The sequence below is a fragment of the Triturus cristatus genome, chromosome 8 (assembly GCF_964204655.1).
Source record: "Triturus cristatus chromosome 8, aTriCri1.1, whole genome shotgun sequence".
In the NCBI taxonomy this organism is placed as follows: domain Eukaryota; kingdom Metazoa; phylum Chordata; class Amphibia; order Caudata; family Salamandridae; genus Triturus; species Triturus cristatus.
Genome location: NC_140591.1, coordinates 1,034,274,548 through 1,034,293,982, shown reverse-complemented (window position 1 = coordinate 1,034,293,982; position 19,435 = coordinate 1,034,274,548). Strand labels below are relative to the sequence as shown.

At 44.0% G+C, this 19,435-nt stretch overlaps 1 protein-coding gene across 1 annotated transcript in view; it reads right to left on the bottom strand.

The window, feature by feature from the left end:
• The window catches only part of PUDP (pseudouridine 5'-phosphatase), a 758,189-nt gene that overhangs the window by 284,728 nt on the left and 454,026 nt on the right, over nt 1-19,435 (bottom strand). Inside the window, exon 3 of the mRNA XM_085622590.1 lies at nt 15,953-16,182. Within this exon, the coding sequence (XP_085478716.1) occupies nt 15,953-16,182 (230 nt within the window). The remainder of the gene's footprint in view (nt 1-15,952; nt 16,183-19,435) is intronic.

Here is a 19,435-nt window from a genome sequence, read left to right as displayed (position 1 = left end):
GCCATCTTGAGGTGGCCTCACTACCTTTGGGGCCCTTGCCTGCCGCGGGTACTTGGGCCTCCCACACAAGTGAGGCACCATTTTTACCGGGAGACCTGGGGGAACGCTGGGTGGTGGTAAATTTGTGTGAGCCCGGTGATGCCACTACTTTCCCACCCCAAAATGTGTGAAAAAAGTGATTTTTTGAGCAAAAATTGAGGTTTGCAGGGGATTCTGGGTAAGGAAACGTTGGGGGATCCACGCAAGCCATACCTCCCTGGAAGCCGCCGGGTGTCTAGTTTTCAAAAATGCCTGGGTTTGGTAGGTTTCCCTAGATGGCCGCCGCGCACCGGGCCAAAAACCAAAGTGACCCCCCTTGCAAAACCAGGTGGTTTGGCGATAGGCCATCTTGAGGTGGCCTCACTACGTTTGGGGCCCTTGCCTGCCGCGGGTACTTGGGCCTCCCACACAAGTGAGGCACCATTTTTACCGGGAGACCTGGGGGAACGCTGGGTGGTGGTAAATTTGTGTGAGCCCGGTGATGCCACTACTTTCCCACCCCAAAATGTGTGAAAAAAGTGATTTTTTGAGCAAAAATTGAGGTTTGCAGGGGATTCTGGGTAAGGAAACGTTGGGGGATCCACGCAAGCCATACCTCCCTGGAAGCCGCCGGGTGTCTAGTTTTCAAAAATGCCTGGGTTTGGTAGGTTTCCCTAGATGGCCGCCGCGCACCGGGCCAAAAACCAAAGTGACCCCCCTTGCAAAACCAGGTGGTTTGGCGATAGGCCATCTTGAGGTGGCCTCACTACGTTTGGGGCCCTTGCCTGCCGCGGGTACTTGGGCCTCCCACACAAGTGAGGCACCATTTTTACCGGGAGACCTGGGGGAACGCTGGGTGGTGGTAAATTTGTGTGAGCCCGGTGATGCCACTACTTTCCCACCCCAAAATGTGTGAAAAAAGTGATTTTTTGAGCAAAAATTGAGGTTTGCAGGGGATTCTGGGTAAGGAAACGTTGGGGGATCCACGCAAGCCATACCTCCCTGGAAGCCGCCGGGTGTCTAGTTTTCAAAAATGCCTGGGTTTGGTAGGTTTCCCTAGATGGCCGCCGCGCACCGGGCCAAAAACCAAAGTGACCCCCCTTGCAAAACCAGGTGGTTTGGCGATAGGCCATCTTGAGGTGGCCTCACTACGTTTGGGGCCCTTGCCTGCCGCGGGTACTTGGGCCTCCCACACAAGTGAGGCACCATTTTTACCGGGAGACCTGGGGGAACGCTGGGTGGTGGTAAATTTGTGTGAGCCCGGTGATGCCACTACTTTCCCACCCCAAAATGTGTGAAAAAAGTGATTTTTTGAGCAAAAATTGAGGTTTGCAGGGGATTCTGGGTAAGGAAACGTTGGGGGATCCACGCAAGCCATACCTCCCTGGAAGCCGCCGGGTGTCTAGTTTTCAAAAATGCCTGGGTTTGGTAGGTTTCCCTAGATGGCCGCCGCGCACCGGGCCAAAAACCAAAGTGACCCCCCTTGCAAAACCAGGTGGTTTGGCGATAGGCCATCTTGAGGTGGCCTCACTACCTTTGGGGCCCTTGCCTGCCGCGGGTACTTGGGCCTCCCACACAAGTGAGGCACCATTTTTACCGGGAGACCTGGGGGAACGCTGGGTGGTGGTAAATTTGTGTGAGCCCGGTGATGCCACTACTTTCCCACCCCAAAATGTGTGAAAAAAGTGATTTTTTGAGCAAAAATTGAGGTTTGCAGGGGATTCTGGGTAAGGAAACATTGGGGGATCCACGCAAGCCATACCTCCCTGGAAGCCGCCGGGTGTCTAGTTTTCAAAAATGCCTGGGTTTGGTAGGTTTCCCTAGATGGCCGCCGCGCACCGGGCCAAAAACCAAAGTGACCCCCCTTGCAAAACCAGGTGGTTTGGCGATAGGCCATCTTGAGGTGGCCTCACTACCTTTGGGGCCCTTGCCTGCCGCGGGTACTTGGGCCTCCCACACAAGTGAGGCACCATTTTTACCGGGAGACCTGGGGGAACGCTGGGTGGTGGTAAATTTGTGTGAGCCCGGTGATGCCACTACTTTCCCACCCCAAAATGTGTGAAAAAAGTGATTTTTTGGGCAAAAATTGAGGTTTGCAGGGGATTCTGGGTAAGGAAACGTTGGGGGATCCACGCAAGCCATACCTCCCTGGAAGCCGCCGGGTGTCTAGTTTTCAAAAATGCCTGGGTTTGGTAGGTTTCCCTAGATGGCCGCCGAGCCCTGGGCAAAAAACAAAAGTAACCCCCCTTGCATAACCAGATTACCTATTGTTACTACAGCGTGAGAATTTAGGAATAATACTGCAAAGAAAATGTGGCAGACAATTTGAGGTTTACAGGACAATGGGGATAAAAAATATTTTTCAAATCACTAGAGAGACATCACCATGAACTCCCAAAGGTTTTCGACAATATCTACAGTTGGTGGGTTATTCTTACATGGAAAGTGTACCTTGGCAGAGAAACAAAAAAAAAAGATTCCTGCACAACCATCTATTCCTCAAACACACACACATACTGGTTGGATTTGGCACGAGGGCAAGTCATGGTTCAGTGTATTAAATTTTATTAACAAGAGATTTCACAAATATGAAATGCACTGTCAATAATTAAATTCACAAAAATCCAAACCAATGACTTGCAGCTCGTGAGCTGTAAAGCCACGTCAAGGCACCAACCGCTTTACAGGCCATTCACACACCTTTCATACGTGATACAAACAAGACCATTCGCACCACCAGGTACAAAAGCAACACAGTACAAAAATCACCAAAAAGGGACAAGGTACACCCTGCTTCAAAAAAACAAATATTACTGCACAGTCATCTAACCCGCAAGCACACGCACATACTGGTTGGATTTGGCACGAGGGTGAGTGATGGTTCAGTAGATAAAATTGTATTACCAAGTGATTTCACAAAAAATGAAATGCACTGGTAATAATTGAAAGGGCAAGAAACTGAACCATTGACTCACAGCTCGTGAGCTGTAAAGCCACGACAAGGCACCAACCTCTTTACAGGCCATTCATACACCTTTCATACGTGTGAGACATACAAAACCATTCACACCGCCAGCCGCGGGCCCATCACATAACAAAACTCACACCGGCACACAGCGCCATTCAAGGGCCCATCACTTTCACACGCCCACAATCCAGACACAGCAACTACACAGGCAGAAGGATTGCGTGGAGTGGCACTCAGCTAGCAGTGTGTGTAGTGACCAGCAGAAAGTCACTACTCACACACAGCCAGCCAAGCACCGGTCGACACACACCGCTAGCCAAACGCCAGTCCACGCACACCGCTAGCCAAGCGCCAGTCCAGGCACACCACCATCCAATCGCCAGTCCAGGCACACCGGCAGCCAATCGCCAATCCACCTACACCGCCAGCCAAGCTCCAGTCCACGGACACCACCAGACAAGCACCATTCCACACACACCGCCAGCCAAGCTCCAGTCCACACACACCACCAGACAAGCTCCAGTCCACGGACACCACCAGCCAAGCTCCAGTCCACGGACACCACCAGCCAAACACCAGTCCGCACACACCACCAGTCCACACACACTGCCAGCCAAGAACCAGTCCACGCACAGCGCCAGCCAAGCACCATTCCACGCACACCACCAGCCAAGCACCATTCCACGCACACCGCCAGCCAAGCACCATTCCACGCACACCACCAGCCACGCACACCACCAGCCACGCACCAGTCCACGCACACCGCCAGTCCATGCACACCGCCAGTCCACGCACACCGTCAGCCAAGCACCATTCCACGCACACCACCAACCAAGTGCCAGTCCACACACACCAACAGCCAAGCGCAAGCCTACACACACCGCCATCACATTTTGGATTTTTTTAGAAAAAAATAAAAACACAAACAAATTGCAAATAGATACAAATTTTCTAACAGAAAATCAGCAACTAAATACATTGCACTAACACCAACCTTGAAACAGAATCAAATTATCCAAAGAATACAGACCAGCCAGTTCACTTTACCACTCAAGAATCCTCCCAAAAATTTTTTCGCGTGTGGTACGCTCTAAAACAAGCAGAGAGACACAGTGCAGGATGAGAGGGACAATCGGGGCAGTACATACGACACTCCTTCCGCGTACCTCTTCGCCAACAGACTCTACATCTCCTACTGGGAAAATCTTTTGCGGGTGTGGGAGGAATGTGATCTGGAAAGTGGCGTTCTTTCAATCTAGCAACATCCTCCACCAGTCCAACTCTAGGAACACTTGCCTGTTCCACTACAACAAGGCTGCCTATTACAGACTCCTGAAACTTAGCAAAAGTCATCTTTGACTCATGGCAAGAATCCTGGAACACAACAAAAGCATTAAACATTGCCAAGTGGAAAAGATGGATAGCCAACTTCTTGTACCAAATGTAAGCCTTACGAAGAGCAGTGTAAGGTTCCAACCTCTGATCTACTCTGTCAACACCACCCATGTACCTATTATAGTCTAAAACACATACAGGTTTGCGCGCTTCAGCGACCTGACCCCAAACAGTCACAGGTGCAGTGCTTTCATCATGGATGGAAGTCAGCATGTAGACATCTCTCCTGTCTGTAAACTTCACAGCAAGAAGCTCCTGGCAACGCAACGCACTGCACTGTCCCCGCACAAGCTTTTGACAAACAAGTTCTTTCGGAAAACCTTTACGGTTACAGCGGACTGTGCCACAAGCAAAAGTGTCCACTTTGGCCAATTCCCTGAACAACCGTACACCAGTGTAGAAGTTATCTACATATAAATGGTGGCCTTTGTTAAAAAATCCTCTTCCAAGTTCCCAAACAATTTTCTCAGTCACTCCAAAAGTGGACGGACAACCAGGGAGGTTAAACCTAGATTCCTTACCGGTGTACACCCTGAAATTGGAGACATATCCAGTCCTACTGTCACACAGCATATACAGCTTTATTCCATAGCGTGCCCTCTTACTAGGAATGTATTGCCTAAAAACCAAGCGGCCCTTGAACAACACCAAAGACTCATCCACTGCAATTTCTCTACCAGGGGCATAAATCTCAGAAAATCGATCAACAAAGTGATCAAGGACAGGCCTAATCTTAAAAAGACGGTCACAATCAGGGTGATCTCGTGGCAACGCTAAACCATTATCTACAAAGTGCATCATCCGAAGCAGAAGCAAATACCTGTCACGACTCATGACTGCCGGAAAAATAGACGTTGCCATCAAGGGACTGCTAGACCAATATGAAGCCAATGATGGCTTCCTTAGCAAGCCCATCAAAAAAGTTAAACCCAAGAACTTCTTCATCTCTTCAACATTTGTGGGAGTCCACCGGGTAGCTCTAGAGTGTGGCTTAAGACTGGCACTGTTGTCCCTCAAAAACTGTTCGGCATACAAATTAGTCTGCTCAACAATCTCTGCCAAAAACACATCGTCCATAAACAACTGAAAAAAATTTACAGGCAAAAAGTTCTCGGTATTCACTCTAGACCCTGGAACACCAGTAAACTCAGGAAATTCCGGCTGCACCATGCCAGGGGCAACCCAGAGGTCATCACTTTCAACGGGAAGACTTGCAGCCCCAGCCTGCAGCCCAGATGTCTCTTGCCGCACTACACCAACGGAAAGGCTTGCAGCCCCAGCCTGCAGCCCAGATGTCTCTTGCCGCACTACACCAACGGGAAGCCTTGCAGTCCCAGCCTGCAGCCCAGATGTCTCTTGCCGCACTACACCAACGGGAAGCCTTGCAGCCGCAGGCTGCAGCCCAGATGCCTCTTGCCGCACTATCGGCACATCAGTCTCCTCCTCTAACACAGGCACTTCATCCGCACTAAGAGTATCTTCATCATCCGATGACCCCATACGGAGAGAAAACTCACTGCCAGAATCTTCCCCTGCCCCCTCTCCCTCAGAAGCAGAGTCAGTCTCTGACCCAATATCAGAGGAAGACTCAAACAGCAAACCAACAACCTGCTGAGCAGTCATCCTGCGGCTAGCCATTATACCTACTAAGATGGAAGACTGCACAAACAAGTCAACAACAACCAACAATGTGCACACCAAGTAAGTAAAGAATTGTGTACCTTTATCACAAAGATCAATGTACTCAAAAACTATACAATCCAATTACAAGAGACAGCTGCACTCACCAGAAATAAACTCTGCAGTGACACAGCAAAGACCAACGATATCAAACTAGAAAGAAGAAAAAAAAACAAATTACTCACAAGACAACAAAATACACATCGAGCACCAATGCAAAAAGTTTTTGACACTCAAAAACCAAACATACTGCTATTATTACACCATTTGCAAAAAAAAAACAGGCAGAGAAATCAAACACATTTACATTGTACAAAAATAAGTCTCTTACCAAACTACACAAACAGCAGAACCACCAGCCACAAAACGGCAACGTGAAAAGAAGAAAAGCCTTCACCTAGAACAAAAAAGTAAACAAAAAAAAAACATTACAATTGGAAATCACAAAAAATATAACAATAAACATTCTAACATGCTATGTCACTACCCAAATGGTCAATCGGGTTGTGTGCCAGGTGGGGCAGAAAACAAATTGCACCCTGGAAGCGAGGGGTCACTTCTATTTTTATTTGAACTAATTCCCTGGGGTCTAGTGGGCTTTTCTGCCCCCCGTGGGAGCAGAAACGGCGAAAAAATAAAACCGATCCCCCGGGCAGAAAAGTCTTCAAAAAATTTAGGGGCCCAAGGAAGCGACCCTTGCCCAAGGGGTCGCTTCCTACAATAATATTTATATCCCTGGTGTCTAGTGGGCTTTTCTGCCCCCCCCCCCCCAGGAGCAGAAATGGCAAAAAAATAACACCGATCTGCCCCCAGAGGGGGCAGAAAAGTCTTCCAAATATTTAGGGGCCCTAGGAAGCGACCCTTGCCCAAGGGGTCGCTTCCTTCATAAATACTGATATCCCTAGTGTCTAGTGGGCTTTTCTGCCCCCCCTGGGAGCAGAAACGGCGAAAAAAAAACACCGATCTGCCCCCAGAGGGGGCAGAAAAGTCTTCAAATAATAAATGGCCCCAAGGAAGCGACCCTTACCCAAGGGGTCGCTTCCTACATAAATACTAATATCCCTGGTGTCTAGTGGGCTTTTCTGCCCCCCCCTGGGAGCAGAAACGGCGAAAAAAAAACACCGATCTGCCCCCAGAGGGGGCAGAAAAGTCTTCAGATATAAATTGGCCCCAAGGAAGCGACCCTTACCCAAGGGGTCGCTTCCAACATAAATACTAATATCCCTGGTGTCTAGTGGGCTTTTCTGCCCCCCCTGGGAGCAGAAACGGCGAAAAAAAAACACCGATCTGCCCCCAGAGGGGGCAGAAAAGTCTACAGAATAATAATTGGCCCCAGGAAGCGACCCTTACCCAAGGGGTCGCTTCCAACATAAATACTAATATCCCTGGTGTCTAGTGGGCTTTTCTGCCCCCCCTGGGAGCAGAAACGGTGAAAAAAAAACACCGATCTGCCCCCAGAGGGGGCAGAAAAGTCTACAGATAATAATTGGCCCCAGGAAGCGACCCTTACCCAAGGGGTCGCTTCCAAAATAAAAAAAAACACATCCCTGGTGTCTAGTGGGGCATCCCTGCTCCACGATCGCGACGCTGTGCGCGATCGTGGAGCAGGAATGCCCTGTATTGAGACATCAGGGGAGAGGAAATACTCTTTCCTCTCCCCCGACGCCTCAATACACTCTACAAGGCCCCCGCCACCCCACCGGAGCAAACACCACTCACCTTCCTCTATGGACGCCTGGAAGCAAATGGCTTCCAGGCGTCCGAGCACTTCCTGATGACGCCAGCGCGCGCTGTGCGCGCTGACGTCACCAGGAAGCGTGGGGGGGCTCGGGGGTGGCAGCGGAAACTCTTCCGCTGCCATCCCCGTCTGTGGGGGCACGATCGGTGCCCCAGGGGGGGAGCGCCAGCGCTTCCCCCAGGGGCTGTCCTCATGACGGAGCGGTTCCGTCATGAGCACAGCCCAACTGATGCTCATGACGGAACCGCTCCGTCATGAGCATCCAAGGGGTTAATAAACGAGATAGAAAACTGAAACATTGAAACAAAATTGACCCCAGAGTATTAGGGATACATACGGGTGAATGTGTATTTTTTTGAGATATTTGTAGGTTTTGATTACTGATTAGAAATTAGGTTGCGCTGGATAAGTTTTTCTGGTAGCAGAGAATGGTTTATTATTGTTTAGTTTGGTAATGATTATTGATTAAATGTTCTTAACACAAAACGTTAGGGTCATGTTCTATGTTGTCTAGAAGTACAGGTACGGAGTTGCCTGAGGAATCCTGGGAACTTAGCCTGAAGTAGGCAGAGGAAGAGTGTAGGTAAAGAAATCACACTGCAGAAGTACTTTGTCTGTTGGAAATAATACCGAAAATCTACGCAGGGCTGTCGGTGTTATAATTAGGAAATTCGGTATAAAAGTAGAGTGTTTGAAAATAGCGAAGGGTCCACTTCCAAAACTCTAGTCTTATCCCCAGGGGAGTAACAAGACCTCTTTTCACACCAAAACGCCCTCCTTTGGCTTTATCCCTAGAGGAGTAATAGGTCCACCTGAAGCTTGTTAGAGAAGTAAAATGATGCTGCTCGTTATTATTGCTTGCAGTGGAAAACAATTCTTGGAAGAAAGTGAAAATTGTCTCTTTCCTTAGTTGAACAGACAAGGTAGCATTGTTTTGTGTTCTCACTAACCATATTTTTGATTGAGAAGGTTCAGAAAAATATCGCAGTAATAATTTGTAAAGGGAAGGTCAGTAGAAGGAGTAATACTAGTGTCACAAAAAGGCTGTGCTGATATTGGTCAGGCAGCAAGAACCTACTGAGCTCTGATTGGTGGGTTGTGTGAGCTGCACTGGTATTGGTCAAGGAAGCTGGAACGTAGTGAGTCGTGATTGGACGATTGGTGTGAAACGCGCTGGCATAGGTCAAGAGCCGACAAATAGAGTATATAGAACAGCGGAAGATTTTTCTTTTTTTGATATAGAACATTAGTGCAAAGGGATTCGAAAAATGAAGTTGCTACAGAAGATAAAGATTTTTTTCAAAAAGGATAAACCGATTGTAACTAGAGAGGGAGTTCCTATTCCGCCCCCGAAAACGCCTGCTTTTTTTATGATGTTAGAGCGAGGATATGATACATTGGTATGGTTAGAGAATTGGGAGAACTACGCAAAGGATGATGGTGTTATAGCCTTTCCACAGCATGGTACATTTAATGTAAGAATACTGCAGAATTTGCGAAATCAAAGGAATTCACTAGAACCAAATCCTAGATTGACACATTATGAAGCTTTGGAAGAATGGGAAGTTGAGGCATTTGAGAGAGAGAGAGACACAGAAATGGTATCGGAAGATATAGGAGTTGGAGACACGGTTATCCTTATGTGAGCAGGGCAGAAAAATTGAAAAGATGGAGAAGAGCTGCGGTAACGGAAGTGTTGTATCCAGTTTTAACAGTTGATGAAGAAACTCGAGGTAAATGTAAGGAGAAAAAGAAAAATCTAGAGACTCCAAGTGTAGGGGGTTATATGAACGATTCAGAGGACGATGAATTGCTTGAGGTTATGATGAACAAAAGACCTCCACCTTATGAAGAAAATTTAGGAGAAATAACTCCAACAATTACAGATATAGCAAAGTTAATACGGGAGAATGAGTTAAATCTGTTGAATAAGGCAAAGTTAGAACAGGTTCAGAAAATGAACCAGTTGAGTCTAAATGCAGAAGCATTGACGGTACCGGTAGTTCCGTTATATGGAGAAAGACAAAAGGTATCCAAAGGGTATGCTTTAGCTGTCCCAGGAAGCAGTAACAGGAGTGGAATAAATGTTGATGATCAGGCAAATGTAAATAATACACTGTTAGATCTTCCAGTTTGCGAGTTGATAACTGAAACTCCCTAAAGAAGCATACAAATAGACACAAGGAAGATTGGATTAAATATAACCCCAGTAACTGTGAGTTCAGCAGGTTCATCACCAGAAGAACTAAATAATTGGATAAATGAAATTACAAAACCAAAAGCTCAACCACAGAGTATAAATGTGAGTCAGTTAAAAGTGGATTTGGAGGAAATGATCATTGATACAGTTAGTCCAGATAGATTAGGGACTTACAGAGATGAAGAATTGTTGTTTTTGTGTAAAAGTATTACATGGGGGCAAAGAATATACATGAGAAAATATCAGAGGCTGCTAGTGAATATGGAATTGATACAGAGAAATCAAAAGTCTTACAGAAAACATACAGATTGGCTTTTACTGACAAGGATTTAGAGAGTTTGAATGCGTCTGGGAAAAGATTGCTAATAAAATAATTAATTAATATTTTGAAGAAATGGGGAGATGTAGACTGATGGAGAAGTAGATGGGCGAGAAAGAAGGAAGAAGCAGCTAGTAAATGTGCATCCATGTTCCCATTAAAAGAAACAGAGCAAGTAGAAAGGGAGTGCCCGATGAGAGAAGTTCCAGGTGGTGCATATGTTCATGTTCCTTGGTCAAGACAGGATATATTGTCTTTTACAAATGATTTCCCCAGGTTAAGGGAGAAACCAGTTGAATGGTACAAACAGGTAGATAGGTTTGTGAAAGTTTCGAAGGTATTATTAAGGGATTTGGATGGATTGTTTGATATTGTTGTGCCAGCAGATTTGTGCACAGAGTGTGAGATCACTGTTGTTTGGCCAAAAGAGGCTCGAGATTCTAAAACAGGTGCTTCATCAGAGGAGGTAATGAAAAAGTATAATCATGTGATCACATTTTTGAAAGGGAAAATTTCCCCAAAGGAAACTGATTGGGTCAAGATTGACAGGACAAAGCTCCCTGCTTTCATGGGGGATACGCCAGTGGCATTTGCAGATTCTGGATGCTACTGAAAATTTGAAAGACATGTCCTTCTGAGAAAGGACCTAGGCAGAAACAGAGCAGTTTAAACTAGGCCCATTGAAGACAAATAAGGGGAAACAGAGTATGCAGCTCCCCTGAGAGGAATCGGTTGACTGGGGCTGCTCTCTGGTTACCACCATGCTGCAGAAAACTGTGGCACATGAGAAGACAGGGAGGCAGTGCTGAGGAGCATGTGGTGCATCCAGTGGTACTGATGGAGTATAACGTTTGAGTTTTTGCCATTAAATATTATTCAAATGCTTGATCCTGGCCTGAGGCTAATGCTTCCACATAAGCCAACGTAGGGTTTTTGATGGGTATTTTCGGGCCTGTTGGTTGAGTTTTTGTTGAGGATTGGAGTTTAGCACTGATTAACTCCTGCCTCCTCTCTTTTTCCAATCTCCTGTCTAGGTTTGTACTAATGGGGAGTGCAACATTATGTAGCCTGGGCAACAATCACAAGACAGATATTTTTGTACAATTGTGAAACTTACATGTTCAACTGTACAGAGATATACAACATTCTGGGTACCGTAAATACAGGGTTTGAAACACGAAGAAGCAATTAGTGCACCTCCATTGAAACACACAAAACATTAAAAGCTAAGGCAGAGTTATTATTTAAACTTACTTGCATTAGGCACACATACTTAGAGTGGCTCAAATGCAATTCTGTTTATTTCCTTCTGCAGCTCTCAACAAATGACCATAGTACTTGACTGAAAGATTCTATTATTTCCTCTTCCACTTGACATTTTCACAATTGTGAAGGCCTCCCATTATGAATTCTGGTTGGGGACAAATAACCACTCCTAACATCCTTCAATGATTAAGTAGGAGTATGCTAGCACGACACATAAATGGATATAGATTTCATATGGCTGAAGAGGGCTTCTGTTTTAAAAGGAAATATTCTTAAGTGAACAGAATGGGTGTAAGAAAGAGATTCTTCTAGTCCAACAAATGTTTAATAAACACATCCTTAAAATGTTACTTAAATTGAAGTCATACAATCTTCCCAACGAAGCCCAAGGTAAGTGTTTCAAACTATTCAAACATGATGACAAGGCAATATCTGTTTCTTCAACTAATCCTGTATTAATAACTTAAACTATCTACTCATTCATGATTTAAAAACCTTCTACATCACTTCTTCTTTACAAATTAATAGAAAAACACACCAGCCAACCACCCAGATTTACTCACATTATAAATTGGGAAGAGTGTTAAATAATACGTCCACAGAAAATGTGACCAATATTTGATGATAAAAAACCTCAAGAGCAGCTCGCAAAGTACAATCTCTTTTTTTTTTAAACCTTGCAGCTTTTATCTCAAGGCAGACTGTTCAACTTCAATCTGGTACCTGATGTTATAAATACCACGCCTCTTCTATTAATGAGTTTTTAAGTAAGTACACTATTATGATGATGACGATTGTGACAAACTCCATCCCTTTCTTGCCCAGGGCACTACTGATGTAAGCAGAAGAATCATCCAACTTATGATAGTGGTGCACTATATGTCACAGCCATAGATTGAAACAGGCCCTTACAAATAGCCATCTCCACAAAACTAATGAATAATAGTATTTTTTTTAATATACCATGCGCTACCACATTTAAAAAAAAGTTGTAGCAGTAGTATTAACAAGTGCACTACTATCAATTCGCAGAATATCAGACGATTACATGGAAAAGTGGGCTCTACTAGAATTCGAACCTATGATCTCCATGTAACAGATGCAAGTGGGTATCACTTAACTCAGAGTTGTCTATCCACCTTTAACAGCAGCATGGTTTCCATGCGCATATAGTACGACAATCAACGGACCTCAATTTCAGAGTGCACTAACATCAGAATACACAAACCCTAGCAAATTACTTCTATATTCATTATATTTTTATCTTCTAGGTATCCCCATTCTTGAATTATATAAGCATTTATTTTCAGTTTATGATATATAAAAATATAAATGGACATCTATTAATGTTGTTATTCATTACAATATGATAATTACATGTTTGAATACATCAAGTTTTTCTGTACAAATTGAATTTTCTTTTCCAGTGACTGTTTTTAAATAATGATCAAAGCTTCATAGAAATCTTGGCTTCTAACTTATTGCTTTTAAATAATGGGCACAGTTTCACAGAATGTAAGTGAGTGAAAGACGGTTTGGGCTTTATTACTAATTGTTTATTCTGAAAATGTTCAACAACGTTCAGACACAATATATAAACTAGAACAGAGCATAATAAGATAGAGAGAAACTAGGTGCCAAGGATTTCAGACTGAGGGTCATAGAGAGCTGAAATTACCTTCCTTTCTTTAGGGCTATGGGGAAGGCACATCCAGCCTGCCTTTGGCTGTCTTTGCTACAGGCTAGCACATGATAATAGCATCTGCTGTTTCTTTGCTAAACATTGGTTCTATTGTTCAGAAGAGATATGTGGGTTTGAACCATATTTAAAACTTAAAGTCGCCCTCTTTTGGTGCTTAATCAGCCAATATTAGGAAGCTTTTTGATACCATCACAATGTTGCAATATTTTTTACTATTCTGCCTCCTGATAGGTCTATCTATCTCGCTTATTTTTTTACAATAGTTACTATTCATATTGTGTGCATTAGGAAAGATGTTGCTGGTTTCCTAGTGTTCTTGAATGTGCCTTTCCATGATGAAAGAGGGTTTGAGTTCCACTAACTAGCCCAGTGAAATCTCACATCACTAGTCATTACCTAGAAAGCACTCAATTCAAGTAGAGTTCAGTGGGTTGCGTGATGGCTGCAGCCGACTGTGCTTTTTGACTCAGGTTGCCATATTGAGTGAGTACTTACTGCCAGAGGATATAGAGCCCATTTCTGGGCAATGTTCTGGAGAGAAATCTAGAAAACGTATTACTACATCTTTTACTCTACACATTTTGCTTCCCTTTTAATTACTTTCAATTGTTGTACTTGTCTTTGCTGTGTGGCCCTCTGTGCCCTATATTTGATCGATAGTAGCCAGTGACTATAAAATCAGCAATGTGGGTAGGTATGCAGTTCCTTCGAGGGGTTGTAGTGTTTGCTCCTATCTCTAATAGGTCAGATCCAGGGTGAATTCCCTTTTTGGAATAGGAGCCTTTACACACTCAAAAGAATGTAATACTTCATCATAAGACTATTGCTCTTCGTCGAGCCGGCGCTGCAATGCTCAATGGGCACCCTCGAGGGGGCTCTTCAGCACAGATCTTTTTCCAAAGAAGCCATATGTGAAGAGCCTGTGTTGGGCCCTAAGTGTAGATGCTTGTGGGATGGGAGTGGAGTGTGTGACTAAAACGGAACAGGTAAGTCTCAGGACCAAAAACTATTTATTCGATCAGTGTACCTGTCCTGGTTAAAAACAATGTGGGCCACCAGTAAAAATAATGTATTTGGGTGGCAGAAAAAACAAAGGGTCAGCATGTTTCTTTCCTCAATTTGTCCATAAATGATCAGGGCATTTCTTCAAGACCAGGGGGTCTAATTCTATCTACACAATGCTTGGAACCAATAATATGTAGCATTTGATCCAATCAGATGGGTGTTATCTGATTTACACCATAAAAACCTGCATAGGCTTGCCTTTTTGAACTAGCCAGGTAGACACAATTGTGTTTGCTTGTATGCCTCATTGAGGTCATCTAGAGAGGCATGCTGTGATTTCAGCACAATAGTCCTAGCCAATTTTGCATAGTGACCTATCCAGCCTCCAGCGCCTCAGCAAAACACTCCGGATGGAATCATTTCTGACACCCTGTTTTCATCAACATCCTCCTCAAAATGTCTTCAACTTGTACACTTAATTCCTCTCTTTTGCTGTCCCTACATAAATCAGATCAATGTTCCCTCAGATAAAGCAAGTCTCTCAACCTTTATGAATTAAAGTAAAACTATCTTTACATTGATCTCTAAAAATGTATTCTTTGGGGCCTTTCATTCTGTATATGTTCAACATTGTATACATATGCACATTTTGACTGGGGATTGCTTGCATCAATAAAAAGCTGTGGGATTCTACGAGCTTCATGTTATATCCCTGTGACTCAAACTGTAAATCAGTGTGACAGTTTAGCTCAAGTTGTAAATCAGTGTGACAGTTTAGAACGCTGGAAAACTGCGAGATATACTGAAGACAATGCAATAGCAAACTACCAATAATGCCTGGTATAGGCCTTCTGTTAAAACTTGGGTGGAATGTACTTCCTCCTCAGGCTATATTGGCTATTAAAAATGCTACCTCGTTACATTCCCTCACATGGGATTATGGCCTACAACTCTGGTAGTGGGTGTTTCCCTTGGTAGTGGGATACGTTAAAGCTGATACGTGTAATGTGTATGTAAGCATGAAATAAAAAGTACCTACACTGTGGCAGTCCATTGTTGCTTCAGATGCATGATGCTGGACCACCCACCTGATAGCCATGGCCTGGTTTCTTTAGTCTGACTTCAAGCGGACAACACAAACACAATGCTGTCTAGTATAGTATCTAATGTTTCAAAAGCTTCTGCAGCAATAACTATGTTCTATCCAAATCTCAGCCCTCCCCCTTGGAGCAATGCCACATTAAACACATTAAATAAATTGAGGTGTCTAATGAATAGACTCTTCTCACTTCTATCCTTGATCAGTTAAATCACACTTCTCTCTTTAAACTGAGCCCTTCCTTAAAAGATACGTTTTTTCAAGTTTTTATTTTATGTAGTCCTTATTTTCAAGACAGTGATACACTTTTATTGATACAAACATCTATCCAATTATGAACAAGTCAAGCTTCATGCCAATAAGAACTAATCACTTCATGTCTTAATACTTCCTTTATTTCTTGTTACTCTTCTGATGAAACTCAATATAATGAAATACAACAAAAACAAAGAAATACACTTAAACTACCACTGACAAGATGAGATTTAACAAGCTGTAAGAACCAATAAAATGCAATACCGACTCTACATGCTGAACTTTTAAGTGCTTAAACGCCCCCTACCTTTTCCAGTGGTGGTGGCGGATTAAATCTTTGTGCACAGACCAAGAACGCGTCTGGATGTGGCTTGCCGTTCTTCACTTCAGGGTCATCTCCGAGCACTATGTGATGAAACAAATTGAAGAAATCCTTGTGCCGGACTGTTTTCATATCAAATGTTACCTTTGCTGAACTGGTAGCAACAGCCATCGGGATCTTATATCTCAGCAGATGATTGACCAATTTCTGTACCCCTGTTACAGGAAGAATAAAAAAAAAAAAAAGGTTAAAGGGAAGCAAATTACACATGGGAGAAATACCTACGGTGCCAAGCAATGCAAGGTTAGGGCAAGCAACAGTTTTGTCTTTGTTTCATATAGAAAAAACAAGCATCTGCAATGGAATAGGTCTCGCATTTACACGAGTTTGAGCTATTGGCATAGTAAATGACAATGCCTTTTATTTATGTTTTGGTTTTTGAAACATTAATAAAAGGCACTGTCATTTACAATGCCAATAGCTTAAACTCTCTCAAATGCGAGACCTATTGCATTCCAAATTCTTGAAGGGATCGCTGAGTTGCCTCCTTCTGTCTCCCATGGCCCCTGAAGTGCTACCCATTTGCTACGCGTTGAATAAACAAACTGGTGGTCAAAACTGCGCATGAGACACCCACCTGCCCTCCTGCAGTAAGAGAAACTCATTAAAGAAAATTGTGCTTACAGACTAAAGATGAAGTACCGTGTAAAAACCAAAGAAAAAAGCCCAGTCCTGATGTGAGGTTACAAATGAAGATAAGGCAGTACTAAGGAGGGACTAACAAGCCTGATAACAAATAAGAGGCCAGCATTTAAGAAGGACAATCACACAAGACAATGACACAAGACAATGACACAAGCCAAAGACAAATATGGGCAGAGAGTGGGCGGGGCTTCAAGTACATGCTCCAATACAGCATGGCTCGCAGAGCTGAGCAAGCGATGCCCAGGCTCAACCTAACAAAAGGCTGTAATAAATGCTTTAGACTCCCACTCATGAAACTCCCAGGCAAAATGTTGAAAATGTACTCACTGTACCTTATGAGTAGGTTTTGAGTACTTTTCTGACTCACAAAAATTCCAGCAGCATTTTGGCTAACTGTGTCTGTTGTTAATTGCCTGGACTATTCACATAAAAGGCAATTTAATAATCCACTGCCTTTCAGCTAATTACACACTAAACAAATACCAGGATGTGAATTATTAATTTGGAAAATGGGAGCACTTATCAACACACCCAGGTTAGGCCTCAGCATATTTTTCATGTGAAACTCTGCTCAACCCCTGGTACCTGTGGCATAGGGATCAGAAAGCAATGCCCCAGAGAAATGTGTGTTCAATTCAAACAGAACTAACAATTTTACAGTCAAGAAAACAAAACAATAAAACTCTCAAACCGAGTTCGAAAAAAATAGACAAATTGTTAACAAAAACACACCAAAACACTCAAAATTGGAGAAGAGGGAATCAGAGATATGCATTTAAAAAAAACGTAAGCTAAAAAGCTCCTACAAAAAGTAAAGCTCCATGGAAAAATATTAGGCAATGACTGTAGGGAGAGCCTACCAGCTGCTTGGCAGCAGCGGGCTGAAGCCCCGCATATGATATTGAATGAGTGATGACACGCTCACCTGTGGACGGAGTGATGAGGCACACCCAGCCTAGGGAGACATGTCGTTTGGTAATGAAGTGAGCGGTATAAGCGACATCGATGCCACCAGCATTGGCAACCTCTGTAGTATCCCCCTCTTCCCTGGTCAGGGTCACCCCGTAAGGGTTAGGGGGGACCATCAATGATTGTCTTAAGGGGGTAAAGAGTGGAACTCACAATTGCCAGACTGGAAACTCTTTATCAAAGGCTGGTAAAAGGCCTTAATGGGGATGGGGGCGTCAAGTGAAAATGGCATTGGGAGTCCCCCAAGGTAAAGCTAATTGGGAATAATATATGTCCACATCTCTGGTGCTGGCTAGGATTTCCTGAGTATTTCACACTAAGAGAATGGTGCAGTCCAATGAGAATGGAGATTTAGGCTCACTATGCTCCAATGGCGATACCAGAAGACAGATAATACCCAGTACACACCATAATATGTGCTGTCAAACTGACAAAGTGCTAAGTAACAAGCTTTTTTGCAGCCCTGGACCAGCAGGAAAAGACACCTGGTTGTCAGAGCTGTCAACTTAGAAGTCGCCTCCGAACCCACCTGACATAATGACATTAACAAAGGAGAATCTAATAACGAGTGAGCAAACTTTTAAAGAATTAACTGCGAGAAGAGATTAATGCCTACATAGCAAAGAGACTAGCTTACCTAAACACAGACCAGAGAAAGAAATTGCCATCTTGAGAAATGGCAGATTCAGTGGGCAAAAGAGTCTGTGAGGTAGATGCCAATATTCAGCTATTAGGAGAAAGAATGCTCTGCTCTCTGAATGTCCAGCTACAATAGCGCAAACAGACACAGAAGCCCAAAAATGCAAAGCCTTAGAAAATCTCACAGAAAGAGAAACTTATAGGGTGCAAGCGCTACAAAATGGTGCAGAATGAATTGGCATGGAGCAATTGTAAAGACGACTCCCCACTAATCGGTATTATGAGTCCAACACACACAAGAGGAATGGCGATGAACACCTAGTGTTGACCTCCTGCCATGTCAGTTCCAGAGTACATTCTACCAACATTCCAGAAATTCCAGCTGGTGACAATGACATACAGGTGATGATACCTAATACGGTGTCCCACAAGGTATACAAATAAATACTCAATATCGTAACAGTATTCATTCAAGTCCACACAGTAGTGCCAAAATATACTGGAGAGTCTAGGGGCCAAGAGGCACATTAGCAAAATTTCACAACCAGTAAAATAAAGAGAGAGAATTAAGGGTGGCACAAAGCAAAGACCAAATAAGCTACAAGGGTTATGGTTGGTCTCCCTTCCAGCAGTGCTCCGATTTCCCTTATTCACTGGCAGCAGTTTAGACCCATCACAGACAAGCTGAAAAAGAACGGGATCCGATAATGCTGGATGTTTCCATTTGGCATTGCTTTTGAATTTCAAAATAAATTTCACCAAACCTCAAATAGAGCACCTGGATCCTGGAAGTAAAGTTAGACGATCAACCTGCAGATGATACAGATCAAAGGACTGGGAGGAATGAAAAACACCGCTCATGGTAACCAGGAGAGTCAAGAACTCCCAAACCACAGCAAAATCAATGGACACAAAACAAGGCCACAGTCGGGAAGGAGGTGTCACCGTACCCTCAGGACTGAGTCTACATTGACGAAGGAGGCTAAAAGCAGAGGGGTGGGTTCCCAGAGTGCTGTGGGAGATGAACTGGACTTGTTGTCACCCTGTCGTCATGCATGCTGAAAGCACAAAAGACATAGTCCCAACATTTGACACTCTGACTCAATATTCTTTACTTAAGCACAATAGTATATTGTAAATAGGCAAATAGGCCGT